The sequence below is a fragment of the Cryptomeria japonica genome, chromosome 5 (genome assembly GCF_030272615.1).
Source record: "Cryptomeria japonica chromosome 5, Sugi_1.0, whole genome shotgun sequence".
NCBI classification, from domain to species: Eukaryota; Viridiplantae; Streptophyta; class Pinopsida; order Cupressales; family Cupressaceae; genus Cryptomeria; species Cryptomeria japonica.
Window position 1 is genome coordinate 888,837,672 of NC_081409.1, and position 25,661 is coordinate 888,863,332.

The following is a 25,661-nucleotide window of genomic DNA, read 5'->3' on the forward strand; positions in this document are numbered from 1 at the left end:
GTTTGTTTCCATGTAGTTTTGCCACCTTCACTCTTCCATCTGTTGTTTGTGAAATTATCTCTCCTTCCTTTCTGTTTTAATTTCTACTCAATTTTGGTAGCAAATTTATATGCACTAGGTAAAGTCTCTATGTTCAGGAATTCCATTTCGGTTTGGATGTACCTGTGGAGTCCACTCTGATATTTTAAAACTCGGTGCTTCTTAGAATCTCTGATGCCAAGCTTTGTTGTTAAGGCATGAAACATATTAATATATTCCTGAACAGTTTGGTCCTTCTTCTGTTGAAGCAATTGCCACTGCATATATTTTTGTTCATATGTGTCAATAGGAAAATATTCTTCCTTTATGTGCTCCATGAATTCTCCCCATGTGGGTTTTTGGTCAAAAATAAAAGTGCTGCCATTTTTTGTCGCCTTGGATGCTAACTTTGCTTCCCACGAATCTTTCACATGGTTTTCATCTTTCAGGAGGGCGAAAGTTGTCTTCTCTTCATCTGAAAATTGATTGACAGAGAAATATCTTTCCAGTTTTGAAACCCAATCATTAACAGCATTTGCATCAATCTTTCCTTGGAATGTGGGTATATTGAAATTTACTTGCACCTTGAATGGTGTATGCCCTATGAATGGTGGGTTTTCTTGTGACCCATGACTTTCTAGCATTTGCTTGAACTGCTCCATCATTTCTTCACGTTGTTTTGCTAGTGCATCTTCAACTAATGTTTTAATGTCATCATCTGTCTACAACTTAGCCATCTATGATCGCGTGCGTCTCAAAAGAAGGTAGTTTGAAGGATTCCTTATTTCCAAGCCCAATATTTGATATGTTGATCGTGTGTGATATGACATACAGGAGAGAACTTGCTCTGATACCACTGATCTGAATTATGGATTCGGATGACAACACCTGAGTGAGAACCTGCGGTATTGTAAATTTTGTTTACAAGAACCAGAAATCATCGAATTGAAGCAAGCCAAAAAGTAATCTATTTCATTCAAAAATCCAACATATAGAAGTTCATGAGATTCCAAGGGTCACAAAGACCTCTTGAGAATCGAAGCCCAACAGTCACATTTGTTTATTACATAATAAAATCTAAAAACTACGAAATTTTTTAAAAAACTATATGAAAATTTATCCTAACTTCAACTAGACATAACTTTTTGCTCGAGACTCGAAACTACGAGCCGTTGATCTCATTGGAAAGGTCTCCAAGAGATGTAGACCTGAATTTGAAAGAGGATAGCTGATTTCAAGGGCTAAAAATTCCCTTAAGACCTTCAAAATTGCAAAATACTGACATATAGATAAACTAAACTAAAAAAAATTATACAATTCAAAAATTCTTCTGATCACTTATTATTCGAAAACTAATTGTTTTCTTGAATGTATGTGTAAAGCCTAACATTCTTGTATGTTCAGAACAACATAGTCTTCTGTGATAACTTGATTAAGGTGTCATCACGGTTCTGTTGTTACATGTTTTATGAGATTTTAGAGATTTTGTTGCCCAACTTGATATAGGCACCAGTCTTCTACCTATTTCTCTCCACCCCATTCCTCAACACACTCAAAAAATCCATCAAATCAAACATCTTAATAGTTTTATTACTTTAGTGTTTTACTGCCATGTCTAAAATTGCATAACAGTGTAAGGGGTTATCATAAAAGGCATTTTTAGATGTTCATACGACAAGATATCTATTTATTAGATGCTTGTCCTCACATGTTCAAACTAGCACATAGATATAAAGTGATGCTAGTATTGGGATAAATTATGCTCCAAGTATAGTTTGCACTAAGGGAGTCTTCAAGCTATTTATTATTAGTCTAGCATCTTAGGGGACCCCCTTGGTCTTGCAAAGACCATAATGAAGAAGGTCTTAGCCACCTTAATCATTGATCCTTAGTTTACCAATCTAAAGAAAGATCTTTGGTAATTCTCTAAGGTTTGAAACCCCCTGGCACTTGAGAAATTACCAAGCCTTAGGGATTTGGGACTCACAACTCAAGTCACCAACATGGGGTAGATTAGGGGTAGAGTTGACCTCTCCCTTCACCATGGATTAGGCAATGTGCATAAGATAGGGGTAGATTGTGATTAAATTAAGAAGTTAGATTAGAGGCAACTGGGAAAATTTGGAGGATGTGACAAGAGGAGAGAGAAAAAGGAGCAATTACATAATTGTTTATTTAATTTATATGGGGAGTGAGATAAATGACTTAAGATAAACAAATATTAATTTATTGGAAGAAGATGGGTGATATAAAGATAAATAATTAGAATAAATTAATTACCTTAGGTTAAGGCCTAGGAGAATAGGCAAAAATAGGAAATATTAATTAAATAATAAAATATTATTTCATCAATATAAGCAAGGGGAATTGGATGAAATATGAATAAACTGACCAAATTTAAATGGTGTCTATAGAGACAAAGCTATCCAACCAATAATTTGGAGTCCCTGGATCTAAATAATGATGTTTACCATCTAGCTTAAAATCAAAACATCTAATTATTTTCTCACACTTTTTCTTTCTATTCATCTTCACAACCATTTAGCATATTATTATGTTGTTGATATGAAGTTAGCATATATTTTTGAAATAAAACCTGTCTAGGCCATGGTTAGGCAACTATAGCATAAAGAGAAAAAGTATTCATCCAATGGGGAGAGAAAAATTTTGGTTATAGGATTCCAAGTAGCTTGAGAAAATGATATCTATACTACATGCCCATTAATAGGGTGTATACTTTCTTCCATGTCATAGTAGGAGGGTTGTGCAAAATTATTATTTTTTTCACATAATTTTGTCAAATACTTGATAGAAAATGATTTGGTAACACAATAACCACTGTTAAAAGAAAAATTGAACTATAATAACCATGCTTAGGGGTAACATATTTATAACTCACATTCTAATCGACATTGACATCTCTATGCCTCTCCCTAGGGACGTGGTTCTTATTGTTGGGGATAGGCCATGGACTCAATCACTAGATTGTGAGGGCCTCACCTTTCATTGTCATAGATGCTTCGCAACTAGTCACTTAGCTACTGATTGTTCTATCTTGTGTCGTAAAGGTACTATTACTTGGTGGAACAATGTGCATGTTGATCATTTGATTGTCTATGCTTCTGATTCAAATGACTCTTCACATGCTCTTGATGACTCCTCCGGAGATGAGGTTGTGCCTCTTACTACTCTTATGGCCTCCATTGCCCCCTCAATCCTAAACCTGCTAATGTGGCCTCCTCTTACCCAGAGGTTTTTACTCTTGTTTCTCATGTTCTGCAACAATAGTTTGCCCCTATTCTGCAATAATAGTTTGCTCCAAGTGCTAACAAACACTCTAAGGGGATTTCCCTCTTTGATCCCACTTGTAATGATGTTCAGGTAATAGTAGTATTGCCTGAACTACTGTTTGTCGTAGGCAAAAAAGTAATTCTCCCCCCCCCCCCTCAAACTCTTTCGAGTTGAGTTGTGGGTGATTCCTCCCACTCTTGAGTTGGGATCCTAGCTTTCTGATAGTGTGTTGTTGATCATGGTTTATTTGGCCTTTGTTTTGTTAACAGTGGTTTTCCCACATGTTGTTAAGGACCTGTTCGACTTGAGTTTGTAATGGGTAAGCACCCTTGATTGGTTACCTTTCTTTTATGTTGCTTACGGGCTATTTGTATACAAGGTCAACACCCTTGTTTTGTTGCTTTTAATATCAGAAACAATTCCAATAGTATTAAATGAATCTATAAATTTAAATGGGGTTTTTTGAAATTGATATTAAAAAACATGAAGATCTATTTTAGAACATTGCAGCAAAACCATTGAACAAACCTATGTGTTCACTAGTCATTGATAAAGAAGAAGTCATAAAAATGAAACAAATTATGAAAAAATTGCATTCAACATGTACAAAGCTAGCTAGATTTTGTACATTTCTGAAAGAATTATATTATGATGAACAATATGAACATGGCATGATGCCCTTCATATTATTAAATAATTTAAAATCTACTTAAACCATATATAGTATTATAGTATATTTCAATAACTCTTATGTATATTCTTTCTCAAATGCCTCTTATGTATATTCCTTATTAGACATCTCTTATGTATAATCATTCTCATATATGTCAATTGAAAGGACAACAAAATAGTCATATACTTCTTATGTATATTCCTTATCAAATATCTCATTTGCACATTCCTTCTCATATATGTAAATTGAAAGTACGATGAGATAGTTTTGTATGATATGTTTTATTTATTTCCTATACCACATATATGTCAAAAATAAATGAAAATAGTTTTCAATTAAGAAAGCAGCAAGAACAAGGGTGTTGGCCCTTAATACAACAACCCACTGGCAATAAGAGAAAAACTAACCATGGGAGCAAGCCCCAAAACAACAAGGTCGGACAGGTGAACAAGAAAATGTTGGCATATGATGAATTGGTATGAGTATGATGATATGATGATAATGTATGTTGTCATTGATGTCAATAAGTACAGGTGAACCATTATGAAGATTGAAAGAAGTTGTTATTGATGTTAAAGTTGGAGAACTGGTATGAAGAGATGTAGTGAACCGGTGTCAGGGTTTCACTAAGTGTGACTACCGGTTGGTAGTCTCAATTCTAGGGTTTCCGGTTTGGCAATCTAGCTTGTGCGATGCAACCGGTGACATTCTATAATGAGTTAGCTAAGAGATGAGGATGAGAATGAGATGCCACGTCAGTTTTGTGCACGTGAAGGATTTCCTTGAGGATCTTGCATGTGAAGATCGATTGCATTAAATGTCTACCTCGGGAATGAACATTCTTCTTAGCGGTATGTGAAGAGAGCGTGATGGGTTACTGATTCCCATGTGCGGTGAAGAATGGACGATGCAGAATGACTTGTGATCTGTTTCAGATTGTTTTATTCTATGCAAAGTGTTTGAATGGTTAGGATTGGACCGCTTGTAATTGTAAACCTAAAATGTTTAGGGTTTAGGGTTTATGCTACTGACCTAATTGTTGTCTATAAGGTCGATGAGTTTTTGATATTTTAAGTTGTTGGCAAATGTTTTTTGTATCCGAGTGATGAGATACTTTCCAGACCAATGAGTGGAAAACTGCAGAGTGTGATTGCAGAGTAGAGGAGCTGAAAGGGATCTGCCTTAGCATATAGTGTTGTTATCAGATCAGAGCTTTACCTGTTGTCTTCTAACCATTTCAACAGTAGGAAAATCCCTTTATCGGGTAGCTTTAACAGGCTTATTGTAAATCCTCTAACCAAGTGAGTCAAGATCATTGAGTTCTTCAAATCCTCTAGCAAGGTAACCTTTAACAGGGTTTCAACCTTTAACAGGGTATATAGCCATCCCTTAATCGGGTGATCTTTAACAGGATCAGTTCCTAACATAACCTTATTGTAAAGTCTTTAACCGGACTAGGCTCCTAACAGAGCGAGCTTCAAAAGAGTTCAAAAACAAGCTTGTGGGTATTCATCCCCACCGTGGTTTTTCCCATTTGGGTTTCCACGTGAAAAATCTGTGTCATGAGTTGTGAATTTTTCATGTGATGATTGAGCAGACTTTGTTTAGGTGAATATGCATGCAAAGGTAATGGTTATGGTTTTACTGATTTAACACATGCATATGTATATGGTGAAGTAGTTATCAAGTGTTGAATGTTATTTGAAGTATTCAGTTTTACTGGTTTAGATGTATGAAGTCTTACTGTGTTTAACCGGTATTGCCATGGTTAAGTTCGGTAATGAAGACAACCGGTTATGATTGTTTTATTGATAAGTTGTTGAGAAGTTTTTGTCTGTACTGATTCACCCCCCCCCCTCTCAGTACTAGTTAGGGTATTTGTTGTTCATCATTATTCATCAATTGGTATCAAAGCAACTCTAGGTCCTCAGTGATATAAACTTAACTGCTTGAGCTAAAAGATCTTACTTTAATGATGTAGAGGGAAGGTCCTAAGTTCAATAGAGATAACTTCAAAATATGGAAGGACATAATGAAGATTTATATCAAGATTTTGGGTGCTCAACACTGGAGCTATGTTGAGAATGCCTATGTGATCCCCACTAGCACTCTAACCGATGATCAGAATAGAGAGATTCAAGAAAATGGGCAAGTCATGGAAGCCCTTATTAGCAGCCTGTCCGATATTGAGTTCATTAATGTACAAGATAAGGACACTCCTAAGGATTTATGGGACACATTGGAAACCATTTATGGCAGTGATGAGCATGTCAAGCAGGCTAAGGAAGAAAGCCTTATAGGAAAATTTGAAGACATGAGGATGGTTGAAGGAGAGACTATTCAGCAATATGGCATAAGGATCAAGACTATGGTTGGAGATATCAAGAGCACTGGTGGAACAATTGATGATGCCACCGTTGTTAGTAAAGTTTTGAGATCATTGTTATCGATCTATGCAATCAGACTTGCTGCTATTCAGGAGCTAAGGTCTATCGACAAAACCAAGGTATCCTTAGACTCTATCATTGCAAAGTTGACAACATATGAGCTGAATAGCTATGATGGCAGTGTTCAGAAGACTAAGTCGGCCTTTAGAGCATCTGCTACACCAACCAAAAAAGGAAAAGAAGTAAGTACCAGTTATGAATCCAGACAATGCATAGATATGGATGATGAAGAGATTCTGATGGAGTTTGAAGCTCTTCTTGCCAAGAGATCCAGACAATGCATAGATATGGATGATGAAGAGATTCTGATGGAGTTTGAAGCTCTTCTTGCCAAGAGACTTCCAAAAGGCACCGGAAAATAAGAAGAAGAAGAAGAAGAAGACCCACTTGATAGCAGTCAAGAGGATTTTTAGATACCTAAAAGGAACATTGATAGCAGTCAAGAGGATTTTTAGATACCTAAAAGGAACAGTTGATTATGGATTGTGGTATCCATACAATGGTGATTTTAATCTTAAAGTATTTACCGATGCAGATTGGGCAGGTAATGTGGACAATCGGAAGAGAACAACCAGTGGAGAATTCTTTTTTGGTGGAAGACTAGTCTCATGGACGAGTAAGAAGCAGAGTTGTACTTCCCACTCTACAGCTAAAGTGGAGTATGTGGCAACATTTATGAACTACACTCAAGCAATCTGGATGCAACATGTATTAGATGGTTTCAAAGTACCTATATCTAAACCAAACAGTATACTTTGTGACAACACAAGTGCAATCGATATTTCCAAGAATTTGATATTGCATGCTAGAATAAAGCACATTGAGCTCAAGTATCATTTCTTGAGAGAGAAGGTTCAAAACAAAGAGGTTGTATTAGAACATGTTTCTAGTAAGGAGCAGCTAGCAGACATATTCACTAAGCCCTTACCGAAGACTACATTTACCTATTTGAGAGGTGAATTAGGGGTTTTACCCCTTCATGAAGTGAATTAAAGTTGTGTGCTCCATATCAGTCAGGTACTACAATGTCAAATCTTTCAGGATTGATGTATTGAAGGATGCTACTCCATAGGGGGAGCAACATAGTGGAGAATGGGAGCTTGTGCCTCCACTTTGGCATTGTTGTCAAAGGGGGAGAAGATATCTGATGATGTTTGATATGGGAGAAGATATCTAATGATGAAGATATATGTTATAGTTGCACTGGTCTATGTTGTTTATAGTTGCAATGCTACACTGAGTATTGCCATCAATGCCAAAGGGGGAGATTGTTGGCATATGATGAACGGGTATGAGTATGATGATATAATGATAATGTATGTTGTCATTGATGTCAATAAGTACAAGTGAACCGGTATGAAGATTGAAAGAAGTTTCTATTGATATTCAAGTTGGAGAACCGGTATGAAGAGATGTAGTGAACCAATGTCACGGTTTCACTAAGTGTCACTACCAGTTGGTAGTCTCAACTCTAGGGTTTCCGGTTTGGCAATCTAGCTTGTGCGATGCAACTGGTGATATTATGTGATGAGTTATCTAAGAGATGAGGATGAGATTAAGATGCCATGTCAGTTTTGTGCAAGTGAAAGATTTCCTTGAGGATCTTGCATGTGAAGATCGATTGCATTAAATGTCTACCTCGGGAATGAACATTCTTCTTAGCGGTATGTGAAGAGAGCCTGATGGGTTACCGATTCCCATGTGCGGTGAAGAATGGACGATGCAGAATGACTTGTGATCTGTTTGAGATTGTTTTATTCTATGCAAAGTGTTTGAACGGTCAGGATTGGACTGCTTGTAATTGTAAACCTAAAATGTTTAGGGTTTAGGGTTTATCCTATCGACCTAATTGTTGTCTATAAGGTCGATGAGTTTTGATATTGTAAGTTGTTGGCAAATGTTGTGTTTTGTATTCGAGTGATGAGATACTTGCCAGACCAGTGAGTGGAAAACTGTAGAGTGTGATTGCAGAGTAGAGGAGCTAAAAGGGATTTGCCTTAGCATATAGTGTTGTTATCAAATCAGAACTTTACCTGTTGTCTTCTAACCATTTCAACAGTAGGAAAATCCCTTTACCAGGTAGCTTTAACAGGCTTATTGTAAATCCTCTAACTAGGTGACTCAAGATCATTGAGTTCTTCAAATCCTCTAGCAAGGTAACCTTTAACATGGTTTCAACCTTTAATAGGGTATATAGCCATCCCTTAATTGGGTGATCTTTAACAAGATTGGTTCCTAACAAAACCTTATTGTAAAGTCTTTAACCGGACAAGGCTCCTAATAGAGCGAGCTTCAAAAGAGTTCAAAAACAAGCTTGTGGGTATTCATCCCCACTGTGGTTTTTCCCATTTGGGTTTCCACGTGAAAATTTTATGTGTCATGAGTTGTGCATTTTTCATGTGATGATTGAGCAGACTTTGTTTAGGTGAATATGCATACAAAGTTAATGGTTATGGTATTACTGATACAACACATGCATATGTATATTGGTGAGGTAGTTATCAAGTCTTGAATGATATTTGAAGTATTCAATTTTACTGGTTTAGATTCCTGAAGTCTTACTGTGTTTAACCGGTATTGCCATGGTTAAGTTCAGTGATGAAGACAACCGATTACCATTGTTTTAACTTGATAAGTTGTTGAGAAGTTTTTGTTTGTACTGATTCACCCCCCCCCCCCCCTCTCAGTACCAGCTACGTTATTTGTTGTTCATCATTATTCATAAGAAAAAATCATGTCAAACCATTAACAACCTAGACCCAACTCAAGGAGGGGTAAAGACATCCAAGCCTTGCAAAGGAGGGGTTTGGGGGAGGGGGGAGGACTTCCCCTTCCACCTACAACAAACCATAGTCCAAGCGATACTATCATTAGGACCATCAAGAGAGAGATCAAGCGGGAAGGATCGCGTAGGGTTACAATCAATACCAGCATTAGAGTGTTGCTACAAAGGATGAACATCAAGAGCAGAACCAGTAGGAGTAGAACGGAGTTGCGAATCCTTGGGGATGGAAGGAGATACAACAATGACATTAATAGTAGCATCAACAATAAGAGGCACATCATCGCAGGAGGACAACTCATCCTCCTAAGAGGAGCCAAGCGAATCAGAATCAAAAGCATAGATAGTCAAGTGATCAGTTGTAGCATCCTTCCACCAAGTAGCAGTACCCTTGTGATGTGAAATAGAGAAATTCAAATCTAAATGACCTGTTGAGAAGCATTTCCGACAATGAAAGGTGAGGCCCTCAAAATCCAACAGTTGTATCCAAGGCCTATCCTCGACCATGAGAACCACATCCCTCGAGAGAGGTGAAGAGATGTAAATATCGAATAAGATGGGGGCAAAGGTGGAGTGGCCCATTGAGGCCATTGGTAACTCTATTGGCCGCTTCTTGAAGGTTGATGATGCCACGTATATTGACCATAGATTATTTTAACTATGTTGACAAAAGGAATATATTATGTTGCATGCCAACCAATTTGGAGAGTAATATTGTAGTTTGTATGTGTAAATTATTTATTATTAGTGATTATCAGTGAGCTTTGGGTTGGAGACAAATTTTTAGAATAAGTATTACAAAATGGATTATATTTTTATAGGTTACACCATGGCTCCAAAAACTATTTTCATACTTATTTTAGCTTTTTCTATGGTTTCTTTTGTACCTCAATGTACTATATTAAACAAGTTTTCCTACATTTTGATGACCCAAACATGAATCCTACCAATAATCCACATGATTGTACTACAAGAATCATTCCTATTCGAGCATGGCATCCTTAACAAGGTAGATGGACAATAAAGGCTAGAGTTACTACATAGGGTCAACTTTTTCATTTCAACAACACAAAAGGAGATATTTTTTTTTAATTTTGAACAGGTTGATTCTGATGATGGTGAAACAAGAGTAAAATATTTCAATGCTATTGCAAAATAATTCTATGATCACATAGAAATTGAGAGTGTTTACCATCTCAAAAGGGATCCTCGAACCTTAAAAAAAAAAGAATTTTAACCATTTAATGAACGAATGGAAATTATTTTTAGAAAGTAATTCCATAGTTGAGTTATGTTTGGAGGAGGATAACTTGATACCTCAAAGCAACACTTCAATATTAGACTAATAGGTGAACTTGTAATGATGGTCCTAACAATAGTATTGCTTGGAATTTTGTTTGTCGTAACCGAAAAGGTAATTCTCCCTCCCCCCCACTAATACTCTTCCTTGAGTTGTGGGTATTTCTTTCCACTCTTGAGTAGGGTTCCTAGTTGTACTAATAGTGTGTTGTTGAAGGTCTATTTGGCCTTTGTTTTACACAGTGGTCTTGTGACCTATTGTTAATGGCATGTTTGACCTAACTTTGTATAGGGTCAACACCCTTGTTTTGTTGATTATTTTTAAGTTGCATATGGGTTGTTTGTACACATGGTCAACACCCTTGTTTTATTGCTTTTAATATAAAAAACATTTCAATTATTCACATAACATAATTTTATTGTGAAGAACAATTTAGTCAACCACATAACAATATTCTATAGGCAAACTTGGTTATTTCTATATAAATGGATCACCTTGAAAACAATGACAAACAAAATTGGCATGCAATCTATCATTCTGTGTTAACATGAGAATTATAGATGACTTCCAAAAAATTGTTCACCCCTTACAATCTAACATTGTTCGTAATGTGTTTGCCCTGTGATGCTTTTTTATGTTATGTTAGGTTCTCTTTGGATGACCCTTGTCACTTCGTTGGTGCAAGGTAATACAAAGGTTGAATATGTTTTGACATTCTCCTATTTGTATCTCAATTCTTCTATTTGTTGTCCCTTGTGTTGTCTACTTGGGGAAGATGCAAAGCATTGAGATCTCTTTGGTCTCTTCGATGTTGACTCGATAGACACATGTTCCCTTCTTCCATTATGCTTGTGGTTCCACTACTTTTGGGGGATGGGGTCAATTCAATAAAAATATTTCATGATATACCTTATTTATCATAAGACCATATTGACCCCAGAGTTAGTGGATCACTTATGTGTTTTATGTTTTGTGGTCATTATCCTTTGATTTGTCCTTTCTTGGGGGCATATCATTGTGGTAATGTGCTTATCTTTTGGATGCATGCTACCTTAAAGAAATTGCTCCCGATAAGGCGTATGCAATCACTTTAACGTGGGGGTATACACTCCGCTCAATGTTTCACTTTATGCACACACTTTCACTTATCTCGATAGTCAAGTTACTTTACAAATTGAGCCTTTTGCTTTGTAATTTGGTATTTTTCTTTTTCATGACTAATGGTAAGTGAACCTTACTAGGCTAGTATTCATGATTCTCTCTCTCTTACCTCTTTCTTATGATGTCCCTTTTATCTTGATGTTGAAGTAGTAAGATCCTAAAGTCCCTTGGGGGCTTGGTGTATCTTGCCTCTTTGATGACTTGATCGAAGTTTTCAATGCAAACCTATGTACTTTACCGAGAGTATTCTTAGTCTCATACTCCTGCTAAAGTGAGGGCTAAATGTAGCGTCCTAAATTGTACTCCCTTACAATTGTGTCCTCATTTGGGCCCGCACCTTGGCGTTCGTCTCCTGAGACCTAATTGGAGCCCCGATTCTGCTCACACCATGCACCAAACTCAATAATTTCAACACCTGCGCTTTCTCCCCCAAAATTCTAAGTCCCTGATTGCTTAGGACCAGAGCACCCACACCATGGTCCTCAAGGACTAGAGCTCCCTCGCTCTAGTCCTCCCAATTAGGGCCCATTTTAGGGCCTCACAACGGTAGCTTGAAATGGGTGGGAACCTGGATCCTATGCTGGCTCATGTCGAAAAATTAAATTGTTTTACGATCAAGCATGTATAAAAGGAGGTCTACCCCTCTCATTTTGACATCTGATAATACATTCAATCAATTCAACATCCAATCAATCAAGCATTCATTCAAATTCAAATCAGTCTTCTTTCAAGCATTGGAGCAGAAGTAAAGTCAACATTCAAGCATTAGAGATGACATTCATGTTCTATGTTTTATGAAGACTACATGAAATCTAATTCCTTCTGAAGACAAACAAAACTTCATAAAAAGGTATATCATTAGTGTTTCGGACATTTTTCCGCATTTCCCTCAAAAGGAAATCATTTCCATTACAACAATTCATTTACATTTCAATTCTATTTCATTGTTAATTCCATTTAACCCGATTTTGGAATTAACCATAAAATGCACCTATTCCCAATAAATTTCCCTTCTCTATTTGTGTGCAGGACAGGTGCAAAGCTGCAATTTTCAAGATCGACATTATTCACAGAGACGAACATGTTCCCCTTTGGACATCAAAAAGTTCAAATGACCAAAGCAACAAGCATTATGGCCTTGACAATTTAGGATGACCTTTTGGGAATAGATCCGAACACTCACATATTGCTCAAATCCAAGTTTGTGGCTCTGTTTGACGATTATAGCTCACTGTTTATGCATAATTGCTTAAATTTCAACACATTTACCCTAATTTCAACTTTTTTACAATTCAAACTTAAAAAGAGGGAATCAAACTCCAACCAGTGAATCTAATCAAAATTCTCAACCCTACCTTAGTTGGATTGAGGCTAGATCTTTTGGATTTACCCCTCTTTAATGTAATGGTCACTAAACAAAAATAAGGTGTTTTACTAAATCATTGGGTGAAACCCTAATTTTTCACCATCACACCTCTACAACTCTTTTTAGCTCTTTCCAATTATTTCTCTTGTTTATCTTGTTCCCATTGAATCCTTAGTTGCTCCTTTTTTTGTTCCTTCTCTCTCCTTTGTTGAATTCTTTGTAGGTCAATTGGTTGTTGTTGAAGCTCTTTTTCCATTCTCTTGTTGTAATTCTTTCACGCTTCCTCTAGATTCCATCTATTTTCTCTTCCTAACATTCAACTCTTGAATTTCCTACCTTTGGTGGTGATGAGGTAAGCTTTGAAAATGTGTCCATAGTCAATCCATGCCAGAAAACACCTCAACTAATACTTTGAATGTGTTTGTGTATTCCTATATATAAATCTTAAACAACACCCTATAGTTTGTAATGATATGTGCTATTTATTTTAGATTTCAAAAAACCTTTACCTAGTAGTATAACATGCTCATTTAGTTGCATGTATAAAATGTAAACAATAACGATGTATTAAAATCATATTTCAATTCACTTCTACCATTAATTTCAAATGTGTTCCAATTTAAACATTCTTACATCATCTCTCAAATAAGGTTGCTACTTGCTCTGAAATGTATGTGTACTAATATTTCTAAAAGAAAGCATGACAAATATGAATCATAAACATATATGCAACCATTTAATCAATTTTATTCTATTATAAAACTTTGTCATGCACTTGAATGAAGCATATAAATTCATGTAATCAACGTAACATAAATATATATGCATCAATAAAACTTAGTCACACACTTGTATATATTAAATGATTACAAATATGCATACTTTGGAAGCTACAAAGGTGTGTTTGAAGTTGCAATAGTAGTAAAAAACTATGAGATGTGCAATGTAGATAGTTTTTGCATTTATTGCTAGTGTGAATATGGTTATTTCCGTTATACTTATTAGTTGGAACCTATTCACATGTTGAGTTTACTTAGATCCTAGCTTGCATCTTAAGTATCATTATCCTAAGTTATCCTTAGATCCCAGGTGGGGTTCTAGAAGTTTTCCTATAATGGGTTCATGTCTCATTATTTAGTTTTAGACATGGATCATTTAATATTTTCTTTAGGCATTTATTATTATGCATTGAGTATTTAGTGTGTGTATCAAGGGTAGTTGTCATCCTACCTCATCACCTTGCCTATATAAGAAAGGCCTATTGTACATTTGTGTTCATATTCAACCATTATCAATCTATGCATTATTGGTGCAACATATCTTGTCATTCTCTCTCGTGGAAGCTATTTTCCTCTAGCAAGGATCATTGGGGGTGTTGAGGAGTCACCTATCTACTCGTACATGGTATCGTTACAGTTTGTCACTCATACTTGCTTGGCTTGTGGAATCATCGTCTTACTTGGACAAGGAGACACATAAGCACTATTCATAGACATTATTAGCATTCTTGCATTCATCCTTGGTTTTGTTTCTTATGATGGGAGACAAGTTGTTTGTATGCATGGCATTACGTTTTACACATTTACCATTCTTGTGGGAGATTATTCATTATGGGGGGGCTACATAGTCTCTCTCTTTCCCTCTTATTGGGGTGGGTGCGGGCAGGTTATCATTCAGATTCTTGTAGTGGATGTAGTTCTTGGGGGGAATTGATATTGAAACCTCCATACATCACACCACTTCTATCACTTGTACATGATTTGCATCCTCTTTTTTAGAGAGGAGTTTTGTCCCACTAGATTTTCTCCTTTCTCTGTTTGTGAGAGATAAGTTGCAGGGTTAGTTGTAGATACATAACTAACATGGCTTAGTTGTTGGGACCCACATTGCATCATTATTTAGTCATGAATCGTTTGTATAATAATTTCACTCCCTAAGTTGCACTTAAGGTGGGTGTTAGTGTGAATATGGTTATTTCCTATCTACTTAGTAGTGGGAACCTATTCACATGTTTACTTAGGTCCTAGGTTACATCTTCACTTGTGTCTCATTATCCTAAGTTAGTTATCCTTATATCCTAGGTGGCATTTTAGAAGTTTTCTTATAATAGGACCATGTCTCATTATTTACTTTTAGACACATAGGTCATTTAATATTTTCTTTAGCCATTTATTATTATGCATTGAGCATTTAGTGTTTGTATCAAGGGTCGTTGTCATCCTACCTTATCACCTACCTATATAAGCAAGGCCTATTGTACATTTGTATTCAAAATCAACCATTATCAAATTATCTTGCCATTCTCTCTTGTGGAAGCTATTTTGTTCTAGCAGGGATCCTTGGGTGTGTTGAGGAGTCACCTATCTACTAGATTTATAGGTATTAAAAGCTTTCAAGTATCCAATTTGTTGTTTGAACTGTATTTACATTTTGTTCACTTGATCTATGTGCTTGCTTCTCATTTGTTGATATTCAAATTATAGGCATTTGATTGGGTAATATGTGGAGCAATGTGGAAGAATTTGAATTCATGAAGGAAATTCCTATTAGGCATAATTGAAATTAATGGTAGAAGTGATTTGAAAACTATTTTAAATGGGGTTGGCAATATTAATGTTTATATGAAGCTTGGCTCAGTAGCATTTATAAGTCTGATATGAAAGGTGTTGTAAAAATATTTCAAAAACAAAAAATAAATAGCACGTCATTATGAATTTAGAGGTCTTGGTTATAATGTTTTTTATTACTATTATGTTGTAAAACAATTCTTAATGGTGAGCATGAGAACTTTCTTTAGTTATTGCAAGGATTTGTCTGAAGAATTAGGGAGTGGATGGGCATTGTGGAACAAGAAGATGTTCAAGCAAGATTGAAAATTAATACACTTTTATTTGTAATATGATGCAAACTAGACGCATTTTGTTAATAATAGAAGAAATGTAGACTCCATTTGTTCATGTCATATCACTATTTTTATAAAAACATATATTATAATGAAAATATAAATATCTATTAGAAAATGGATAGTAAAACCCAAACATTGATTGAACCTTTGCTCTTTTTTAATTGAACCTTTACTTGACTTAGTAGATACTTTTGTTTGCATATTATAAGAAAAAGAAAAAAGACCAAAAAAAAGATCTATTTTATGATTAGCATTAAATATTATTCTGTTAAGTGGGGCCCAAGCTATCAACTCCTATCCTCACACTAGGAGCCCGCACCACCATCGACCCCTCTCCCCTATTTCACACCCCCAAAAAATGTTATGAAGCAGATTGAATTGGTTTCGGAACTTCACATTTTGCTATTTCACACCAACAATATTTTATAAATTAAAAGATTTCCAAATTAATACTATTGAACCAACAGGCTGAAGCATTTTCAAGCAATTAAAGAAAATATTTGAAGAGAATGAATATTTTTAACTTAAATACATTCATCTAAAATATATTGAGAGTATCAATTTGAAGCTACTTAAATGTTGAATAATTTTATTTACTATATACATGAACACAAAATTTTATTTACCATATACATGTAAACAAATTTTCTTGTGTTCTACATTGTTTAGTTTTTTAGTTTAGTTAATTATTTAAAGTATTTCTTCATTCAGTTTGTGCCCATCAAATTTTCAACTATAATTAATAAATTAAAAAATATCTCAAATCAACAAATTTAAAATATGAGCTTATGGGACTTTCTTTTCATATACGTAAAAAATCTTACAGGCCTTTCCTTTCTCTCTCTCACAAACATTACATTACTTATTTTGTAAAATATTATGTTTATGATTAGATATTAATATTTTGATATGTAAATTCTTGTTGTAGAAAGTCTCTCAACATTAATTAATTCAACACAAAATCCAACCCAAGCAGCCATTTTGAGTAACTATTTAAATCCTTTCTTAATCGGATGTAAAAAAATACCATATACAAAGGCCACCAATAAGACACATGATAAGATAATTCTGATGACAGAACTGCACCACAAATTGAATGATAAGATTATGTAGGAAAAACATACAGATGCACCAAACTTCATGTATATTGTAATTCCAAAAATACCCAGAACAAACAGCTTCCCCAACAGAGAAATAGTTCAAAGCATAACCATCACATATGCCAATAATCTCAAGCTATGTGAAATTAATTCAGGAACACAAAAATGAATTGAGTAATATTATATCAAATAGCAATCTACAGAGAACCTCTATTGCTACAAGGTATACTATTTCCTCGCATGTGGCAATAACATTCAATCTGATGAAGTGTTGCTTGCCTGTTTAACATTCAAAAATATGGCAACATCCAAAATAAATCCCTTGCAAAGTTTAAATACCCTTTCACCAATAGTAGTTGTGTATGAGCTGCCTCAACATCCTACACGAACTTACATTACAAGACAAGGCTGCATAATTAAATTATTACCGCATAATTAAATTATTAGAACTTCAACCATTTCTTCTCTCTTTCTTTGCTGTGCACAGCATTAGTAGCAGATACATGAGCTGTTTCAGCTTCTTTCAGGGCTTTGTGTGCCTCGTCCAATTTACGACAAACAGCGGCATAAACAATCTTTTCTTTGCGGTTACGCTGAGCCATTTCCTCCAATTTTTCAATCTTTTTCCTCAACTCCTTTACTTCATCCTCATGTGCAATAAGGGAGCGTCGACTTTCACTTGAGATCTTTTCCTTCGCCAGAACTTGACCTTTATATTCCCCCCTGTCAAACCGTTTATTCCCTTCAAGACTCTGTTCCGCTTCTCTTTGCATAGCAAGTTGATTGTTTATAAATCCAAATACGTCAGGCTGCCTCTCTTCCTCCTCTTTAGCAGCACGAACAGCTGCAGCAAACTTTTTGTCACGCTTTCTTTTACCCCCTCTGCTCTTTTTCTTAACAGTTTTGGCTTCATCTTTCCCATGTAGAGAATCTCCAATATAATCAAGAGACTGTTTTGAAGGTAGTACTTTTACTTGAACAGGATCAACAATTCCCTGTCCTGATTTACCCAGTCCCATTCCTTCACGATAACCCATATTAGCCATCATCTTTGAAGCAATTCCTCGAGTGTGCTGCTCCCATTTTGCAAATGTTACTGTTTGACTATGTTGTCCTGTTCCTAGTGCATTCAGGTTATTAAAACTTACTGCATGTGAACTTGAATCAGAATCTTCAAGTTCCTCCTCATCATCACTACTTGCAGATTCATTACCACTGGCATTGTCAGCATCACTTACTTCCGCATACTCTGATAATGACAATGCCTCAATCCCAAGCGCTAGCTGGCTTCCATCGTCCATAAATACAACGCAGCCATGCTGAAGTTTTTCATCCCAAGATTCAAGCTCGGCATGCCTCCAAATTCCATTATCTTGGTCAGAGGTTGCAAGAATACTTGACCCAGCTAATGATTGTTGCCATATTGTTGGAATATACTGCTTCAATGCCTCAACTGGCACACTAATACCTAATATCATAAACAGCACATATTTGAAATGTTGGGTTTCACATTAAAAACTTATATAAACACAAAAGTAGCTGCTTTAATAAACTGAACTTGAGAATCAGAAAAGAACCCAATTCAGAAATGCAAGTCTCAATTCCAACATCAAATATTTTTTCTGACACATAAACAAGCTATTTAAAAGCAAAGATTCTCTAAAAAATCAAACAGTAAATATATATTAATATTTTAAAAAAGGAAGCCAGCAGCTATACCCTAGAAAATGTATCCACCAGCAATCTCTCATAACAAACAAATAAACTGTACGACTCACAATCAAGATCTCCCTTAATACCATCTTATATATATCAGGAGATAAGTCCATTCAAATCCTTTTATAAATGGTTGTCTCGTGATTCCAGTCCCCATGTACCATATTTTAATTATAAAAGACTAAGTGGGAATAGTGCAGAATGAAGTCATACCAATTTCAAGACCAAAGACAAACCGAAAAGAATTTTATTTGCGTTGCCTGATACTAACTAAAAATATCAATTTGAGATATTGCATAGTTACTACAAATTTGCCCAGTGCTAATTGTCACATCTCAATAGCACCAACAAGGACACATACCATGTGACATGCGGCAGTTACTACCAAACCGGCAACGCTGCTGCAGATAGAATTTGCAAATCTGCACTTGGGTGGATTAATGTCAGTGTACAGCTAAGGGACAAATGTTTCAAAAGAGGTTTAAACCGGAATTATTAATATCTTACAACTATAAACAAGGGAGACACCCCAATAGGTTAGCTACTTAATTCTGAATACAAGATAGCAAAAAACATTTAATGGTTACCTACCTTTTTAAATTCTACCAGAGTTGACAAGCCACAGAAAATTTCTGCAGCTAGTTAAACATTTAGTGAAAATAAAATCTCATCATTAATTTGAGCCAACGTGCTTCCAAAGAGTGCAACAGGGCCTAGCTAAGACAAATAATTAACTGTTTGTACATATTATTCACCTTATTTACTTTGCATCTCCAGCTGGCTCTCACATGACCAAATGTTTCAAAATCATTACCCAAAGAAAAAACATATCTCATATGCAAAAGCATCCAATCTTGGTTCTATTCCAAAGGTAAAGCAAGTGCCATCAGAATTAATAACAAATATTCGTACACAGAACAAAATGTTACTGGAATTAACGAGAGCATAAATATCAGAGCAATTCCAAGCATGAAAATGAACAGTTCTCTAATACATTGCCAAATGAACGGAACTTTGTGAAAGAGAATACCCAGACAGATTTATTTATGAGACAGATGCATATATGTTTGTGTGTTGACACACACATGTATATACACACATAAATGCATGAATGTGAGTATATACACACATAAATGCATGCATGTGGATATACAAATAGAGTTACAATTAGACCAAAGTGTTCCTTTAGGTTTGAAAGATATCTACATACTGGCATGCAAACAGTATGCCACAAGTCCCACAATTTGTGGTCATAGTCCTCAGCATATAGAAGTTTGTTAATTCTCAATCATAGCTAAATATATAGAGCACTGTTGGAACACTTGAAAATTTTCTTTGAGCTTTTCTTTAAGTATTAAAGTCCAATATTGATAGATATACTATTTAATTAAACACCAAATAAACAAGTATTAAAACAGAAATATGGTTCTTTTGGGGATAGGTTGTCTCGTGATTTTGATTCTTTTGAGCGGTGGTGACCGTACTGTTGATGTGTTCGCTAGGCACATGCAAACTCAGAATAAAATACCAAAGTATCTTACCTTCTCTTGAACAAAATCTTTTGGATTCTGAAGATTTGCTTAAGGTTCATCCAAGAAAGATTCCAAGGTTTCGAATGTAAGATCTCTACGTGTGGATAAGCCTAGTTGGTCGTTGTAATTACTGTTTCATCAAAGGGCATTTATGATTCTAAAAGACTCAACAATTGATTAACAGATGGTATGCAGCAAGGATTTTCCCTAATACTACTAAATGATTTTCAAAAATGGGCAAAAGGTGAGGGTTTAAAGGGAATTCTAAACTACTCTAACATGAATGGATGAAGAAACGATATGTGAAACTCAACTAGTTATAGCATCGCCATACATGAACAACTTTGCTAGAACTAATGCAATCGTCTAGGGATGCTTTAAGGTTTTCAAATCACTGTCAACCATAGACACCATCAATTGAATGCATATCAAGGGTTAAACAATAATCGAACTTAAACACTTTTAAATGCTCCAGTTGACCACACAAGGCTCGCTTACAACCAGCAAGGAAGCTAGTGGTATGGATAACGAGCTTCACAATGTATCAAATATGACATTCCATCATGAACTCTAAGTACTGAAATTGAATTCAAAAGATTAAGCTTGAGAAGATAGAAGAACCATGCAATGAGCTTCAAGGATTGAGAAAAAACACCATAAACACCATAACTTCAATGTTTTATTAATCCAATGGCTAAACAACAACAATTCTTCAAGTCTCACTCTTGCTTCTAATGCTCTTTCATTACTCACTATTGTCTCTTCTATTCTCTTATTCTATTCTCATTTCTATTAACCTTACAAATGAAAATGAGTGGATCTTATATAGAACTTCGAAATACAATGAAGGGCCGAGATCGAATGGAGATCAAGGGCCATGATCTTGCCACCTAAACCCTAATTAGGGTTTGACATAAATGAAAACCCTATCTAGAAAATCATCACCATGAATCAACCAATAAGAAGGCAACATGTGCTAACACAAAAATCGAGGAAGCAACCTTGGTGCACGGCACCCATCTTGCCAAGTCACCCAGTGAGGCCTAAACCCTTCAAAATAGTGCAGCATTGGAAACCCCACTTGTACGGATAACCCAGATGCACTTTTCCAGTATTGTCTGTAACTTCCAAAAGGGTACTCGAATCCATGATTTATTTCTAGCCTTGTTTGGGAATTTTACAAGCTAAGACCCTAAAACCGCCAAGGGAGGGCTAATGCAATTAGGCCTATTTTGGAACCGGTAGAGACCTAGGAAGGGTAGGAAGCCCAAGCGATGGGTTTGATGACCCAAAAGGCTCAAAATGCTTTAAAGCCACCTGGTAGAAGCATTGGGAACCCATTGGAAGTGGTAGTGTGTTGAGATCCTTGCAGCCTTGCAGGAGTGGTTGGAGCCCTGGAGTGAAGTGTGTGAGATTGAGGTGGCAACCTCAAGGGGGTGGAGTTGATTGTCCAAAAACCATTGGCTATACCTAGGAGGCAAGCCAAAGAGGTTCAAACCTTGGAGGTCTCATTAGCATAACCCCTACTAAGTGCCAATGGATGGACTTGAGTAGTTGAAGGGTTGAGTAGGACAAGTCACTCAAGAAGGTGTATTGAACCAAGCTCCAAGACTCTCTGCATCAATCCTCCAAGAGAAACGCAAGATGCTACGTGGGATCATAACAATCTGTCTTCTAAAATCTGGTTCCCTTTCTCACGTTCATTCCTAGCATATTCGATGAATCTAGACACCATTTCTTCTATCTCCCTAATTGGAATCTCTGGTAGAGACTTGAGCTGCTCTTCCATGTGCATTACTTCATCGAAAGCTTTGACAATGGAGTTCTCCCATTTAGGTTCGAATTGATGAACCTTGCTTGTCAAAATCACATACTCGAGAATTTCATCTATTTGCTCTTTGGTTGCCATATCATCTTCATTGTTCCTGGATCAATCTTTCTTCTCAAGACATCTTGCGCTACTCCCACTATCTTATCATGAATATGATGCATTTCATCTTGAACTTGTTCACATCCTTTTCCAATATCTTCAAAAATAATCCTCTTTGTGTGAAGCAAACTACTCCACTGTAGAAGATTGGGCATTGTTCCTTCCTTTCTCACCTTTTCCTTGGATAAAATATCTCTCAGTGTCTTCCTTATTACTTGAAGTACCAGGATGATTACATCTCTAGCATGGTTGAATGCTTCGGAAGCCTCTATGAGCACATGAGTTCTTCCAAGAACTCTTATAACTATACCAAGGGTTTGCATAATATTTTTCATGAATTTGCTCACTTTCTTGTACGAATTTTCTATCCATGTATCCATCAATTGAGCTGAATTCCTTATTTTCTTTATATGATCCACCGATTCTGCAGGAAGCAAAGGAGGTGGTGTAGCTGTCGGGCCTTGTTGTGCTTAAGGCTGCTGAAATTGCTGAACATAACTTCTCCATACATCTATTTCCTTTTCCAATTTTCTATTCTTCTCAATCTTAGCCCTTAACATATCATGAACAACTTTTACTGAATCAGTTGCTTCGCCAATAGCTTGCTCGGATGTGAGTGGACCCAAGTCAATAGTCTCCATGTCATATTCATCATCGTGATCTCACCTTGATACTTCTCAACTCTTGGAGTAGCTATTTGTAATTTTCTTGATCCTGATTCATCTCTGATTACCTTTGACATCTTCGTAGCTTTCTTCTTCTCAATGACTTCTTGAGTCTGAGTCTGAAGGTTTGCTATGTCATATTTTTGTTCTTCTTCCTCTGCTATTATTACTTCTTGAGCGAGTCTCTCTTTAAGTAGCCATTCGGGAATAGAAGATCTTCCTTCTTCAATTTGTGCTCCTTCTACCATTTGTTCATCTCTTGGTGGCGAAGTAGCCTCATCATCATTCTCACATCTATCCTCAATCTCTTGAATAAGACGAGTGGAGTCTTCTTGCTCTTGTCATACTTTCTCTTTAGCTTTCGTATTATGCATTGTAGATTCAGCTGATTCATTAGCCCCTTGACTCAATTCCTTTTCAATTCTTAACTTTGGATGATCTGCACTTGATTAGTGTTTCTTCTTTACGGGCTCCTTCTCACCATGATCTTCTTTTCTCTTGGATCCTCTTGAATGAGATGGTTGTGCACTACCACTTGCACTAGCTTCATTATCTTCCATCTCCTCTAAGTGGAGTGTTGGAATTATGCCTTGCTCTTTCAATTTCTGGTGCTGCACATCTACCCATACGCGAGTGTATTCCAAGACTGGTTTCATCAACTCCTTCAAATGTTCAATTTCCAAATCTGCCCATTTGAATTTGATCTCCTTATCTTCTTTGGCATACACTCCTTGGAGATATTTACCACTGTCTTGAACTTGATCAGCTACATGGAATAGTTTGCCTTCTCTAATGAAATTGAGGGGTAGTTTGGAAAACATCTTCTTCTTCACCTCTATATCATTTGGAATATTGACCCAATAATCTTCTAAATGCCATAGGTGTCCACAACTTTTCCCCAAAAGTTCTCTTATTGTGAATAGCTTGAGTGAGTGACATGCTAATTCCTGCTCGACATCTTTTGCTGCATGAATAGATGGGCATGACTCAACGGAATCTCCAAGTGCGATAGGAAAAGGAATCCATGCTCCATGTCTGTCTATACGCTCTGACATATGCTAGTAACTGTCTTACTACTTCGAGCAACACCACTCTGTCTGTGGGGTATCGTGGCAACATGTAGGGAGGAATAGGAGACCCCTGAATTCTGATGTAGGTAAATTTCAGAAACTGTATAAACCATGCACCACATTGCTCTATCAAAGCTTGTGCCTCTGGAGAAAGTCTTTGTTGTGATCCACCTCGAAATATCCTCGTGACATGCATAGTGAATACATCATTCACCCTCTTGTAGTGTTGTTTCGGTGGATGTTTGAGCTAGGGATAGCAATCATACACTTTGATTTCTCCAGGTCTTCTTCCTACTACCCTTGTATACATGAGTCCTGAATATTGAAAATTTCTTGCTATAGAATACATGACATAAGAACTCATATAGAACGCTTTGGTGCGCATCAGTCTCCTTAATTGCTTATCAATATTATTGCTGATAACCCTTGCCTAATTGATCACCTTCTTATCTCGAGTGATAGTCTCAATGTAGTAAAACATCCATTCTTCAAAGTAGAAAGCCTCAAGTGCTCCAATTACTCGATGAAGTAAGGTGATGAAGTCTCTGTATTCATCATGAAAGTCAATTCTATGCAATTTATCCGGCCATCTACTTCTCCCTCTACTTTTTTTTAACCAAAATTTATCAATGATCTTCGCACAGGCCTGGGAATCATCTTCGTAGGCTGATTTAGCACCTTCTAGAGTTATGTAAGTCATCTCCTTGGATTTGGGTAGATGAAATGTCTCGCTAATAGCTGTCTCCGAGTGATAGGCAAGCACCTTCCTGTTGTGACATATTCACACATCGCCCCATTGCAAATGGGGACCTGTTGTGACCATTTCACACATCGCCCCATTTAAAATGGGGGCCCCCTCTTTTTGCTCGTTTTTGCTCGCCTTTCGCTTTGCTTTTTAGGGTTTTGGTAGTTCGTCAGTTGTCTGGATTTAGGATCAAGCCTTGGGGTTTCTGTTACTGTCTTTTCAGGCCAGAGTCCAGTCAGTCTTGAGAGCTTTTTGAGCTTCCTTTTGTAGGATGCAATTTTGAATGAAATGAATTCGCCAAAATGGTCTATTTTCAATTGGAATTTTGAGTGCAAAGTCTTAATTTGTCTAAGTGTTGATGATGAAAATGTGAATTTTATTCAATTGAGTAATTTTGACCTAAATTTTGAGTTTTTTGATATTTGGTCCTGGGCATGAGGAATGATTTGTTTTTGCCTTGAGAAGTGATTAAACTTGTGAAATCATGATATTTTGGCCTGTAGGAGCAAAATCGCTCCTGTCCCTCAGTGAAGGACCGGAGCTCGTTTTCAAAAATCTTACTATCTCTGCAGGATCAAGATGATTTTTCGAATGGAAGTAGTAAAGAAAGGCGTGTTCTTTCTGTTGAATATAAATTGAAGAATTTCACGAACACAGAAATGCCTCAGGAAGCAAAATCGCTCCTGTCCCTCAGTGAAGGACCAGAGCTTAAAATCAAACATCACCTCGTCCTTGCAGGATTTTAACAACTTGACGATTTGGAGAGATCCAAGGGAGTGCATTTTACCAGATGAATATAATTTGGAGGCCAAACATGAAGAAAAGTGGACTAGAATGCCAAGATCGCTCCTGTCCCTCAGTCAGGGACCAGGGCGAAATCCATTGTAGCTCCCGTCCCTCTCCCAGGGACCAGAGCGAAATTCTTCATAAGGCATGTCTTAGGCAAAGATCAAGCAAGTT

General features: G+C 36.5%; 1 protein-coding gene across 2 annotated transcripts in view; it reads right to left on the minus strand.

Annotated features, from left to right (window-relative positions):
* Positions 1-17,193: 17,193 nt before the first annotated feature.
* The window catches only part of LOC131028019 (zinc finger CCCH domain-containing protein 18), a 114,231-nt gene continuing 105,763 nt past the window's right edge, over positions 17,194-25,661 (minus strand). For both annotated transcript variants that reach the window (XM_057958141.2, XM_057958142.2), the window contains exons 4-5: positions 19,121-19,181; positions 17,194-18,511 (exon numbers count right to left, since the gene is read on the minus strand). In XM_057958141.2, coding sequence (XP_057814124.1) covers positions 17,487-18,511; positions 19,121-19,181 — 1,086 coding nt within the window. In that variant the 3' untranslated portion in view covers positions 17,194-17,486. The remainder of the gene's footprint in view (positions 18,512-19,120; positions 19,182-25,661) is intronic.